This window comes from Camellia sinensis, chromosome 10 (assembly GCF_055761805.1).
Source record: "Camellia sinensis isolate YWXY chromosome 10, ASM5576180v1, whole genome shotgun sequence".
Classification (NCBI taxonomy): domain Eukaryota; kingdom Viridiplantae; phylum Streptophyta; class Magnoliopsida; order Ericales; family Theaceae; genus Camellia; species Camellia sinensis.
In genome coordinates, this window is record NC_138970.1 from 94,802,549 (window position 1) to 94,804,710 (window position 2,162).

At 42.3% G+C, this 2,162-nt stretch overlaps 1 protein-coding gene across 1 annotated transcript; it reads left to right on the top strand.

Annotated features, from left to right (window-relative positions):
- Positions 1 to 746: 746 nt before the first annotated feature.
- LOC145800559 (receptor-like protein EIX1) lies at positions 747 to 1,955 on the top strand. The gene has a single exon (XM_082890259.1). It carries the CDS (start codon positions 747 to 749, stop codon positions 1,953 to 1,955), a length of 1,209 nt encoding a protein of 402 aa, XP_082746385.1.
- The last annotated feature ends 207 nt before the right edge of the window (positions 1,956 to 2,162 follow it).

Genomic DNA, 2,162 nt, shown 5'->3' on the forward strand with positions numbered 1-2,162 from the left:
ACAGTATCATGTATAAGTCGCTCATGGCGCACTGTGCATCACCACAACCTCTGCTACAACGGTCCGACATGACCCCGTAAACTGTCTTCTACAACGGTCCGACATGACCTCGTAAACTGTCCTGCTACAACGGTCCGACATGACCCCGTAAACTGTCTTTTACAACGGTCCGACATGACCCCATAAACTGTCCCGACATTGATTCCGGTCAGCTTCTACATCGGTCCGACATGACCCCATAAACTGTCCCGACATTGATTCCGGTCAGCTTCTACATCGGTCCGACATGACCCCATAAACTGTCTTCTACATCGGTCTGACACGACCCCACAGTGTCCTGCTACATCGGTCCGACATGACCCCGTAAACTGTCTTCTACAACGGTCCGACATGACCCCGTAAACTGTCTGCTACAACGGTCCGACACGACCATACCGTGTCTCCTACAACGGTTTGACACGACCATACCGTGTCTCCTATCCTGTTTTATTTTATCAGTTTATTTTTCTGTTTTGTTACTCTCTCCAAACTCAAGTTGGCTAGTACCTATCCTCCTTGAGTTTGAGGGGGGCTGTTAATGTAATTTGTAAATGTAAATTACCACCCACTCCACCTACCACCTCCACTACCACCCATTCCACTTCACCTACACCTACTACCACCTTCTCTTCTATATATAGGAATTGTAAACATTGTAAACATACAACACTTAACAATCAATCAATAATACATGTATATTTACATTCATGATGACAATTAAGGAAGGAAGCTCCCAACAATTTGTTGATGTCTTTGTTGTAGTCTTTCTACTATTTGTGAATTCCCGTCCTGCATCCAGTTCAGGAGTTAAAGATGCTAAAATTTGGTACATAGAGAAGGAGAGACAAACATCACTCATCCTTAAACAAGGCCTTGTGGATGATTACGGCCGTCTGTCTTCTTGGGGGAACGAAAAAGAAAAAGCAGATTGTTGCAGATGGAGAGGAGTCCATTGCAGCAATCGAACAGGTTACGTAACCATGCTTGGTCTTGGCAGCTTGCCTATTGCCATTCCTTTGAGAGGTAACATTAGCCCTTCCCTAGTTGAATTGCAGCATTTGAATTATTTGGACCTTAGTAACAATAATTTCGGAGGCAGTCGCATACCTGAGTTCATTGGTTCTCTTAGCAATTTACGTCACCTCAATCTATCTTATGCTGGATTTGGTGGAACAATCCCCTCTCAACTTGGGAACCTTTCCAAGTTGCAGTCTCTTGATCTTAGTCCTTATGGTGGTATGAATGTCCAAAACCTTGAGTGGCTTTCTCATCTTTCATCTTTAAGACACCTTAACCTGCAAAATGTGGACCTTAGCAATGCTAAGGAGTGGTTTCAATCAGTTAATAATCTCCCTTTGTTGACTAGCTTGCACTTAGGTTTCTGTCAGCTTCCTAAGATTGTTGTGCCTTCATACCTCAACTTTTCTACCACTCTTGCTATCCCTGATCTCTCTGGAAATGGTCTCACTTCTTCTAGTTTCGATTGGCTGTTCAACTTTAGCAGTGCCCTCATTGAGGTTGATCTCTCTAATAACCGCTTACAAGGTGTGATTCCCTATGCTTTTGGGAACATGATTTCCCTTGCACACCTTGATCTCTCTTCCAATCAGCTTGAAGGTGGGATTCTGAGATCTTTTAGTAATTTAAGCAGATTGCAATCGTTGGATCTGTATTTCAACAAACTAAATGATAGCCTTTCTACTATTATTCAAGTCTTGTTTGGGAGCACGGAAAACTCATCATTAGAGTTTTTACAATTAAGTAGGAATCGACTTAGAGGCTCGTTGCCTAACAACATAAGTTTTCCAAGACTGACAGATTTATATCTTGATCACAATCTATTGGATGGATCTTTTCCAGAAACTTTCGGACAACCATTATGTAATCTTCTTGTTCTAGATTTGTCCCAAAACTAGATTACGGGATCATCGCCTGATCTTACCTTATGTTCATCATTGAGAGGGTTATATCTCTGGAAAAATCAATTCAAAGGGACTCTATCTAGAAGTATCAGGTAGCTTCCCAAGCTCGAAGTTTTGGATGTTAATTCAAACCATCTAGAAGGTCTCATCTTTGAAGCCCATCTGTCGAATCTCTCCCGATTGCAGTTCTTAGACTTGTCT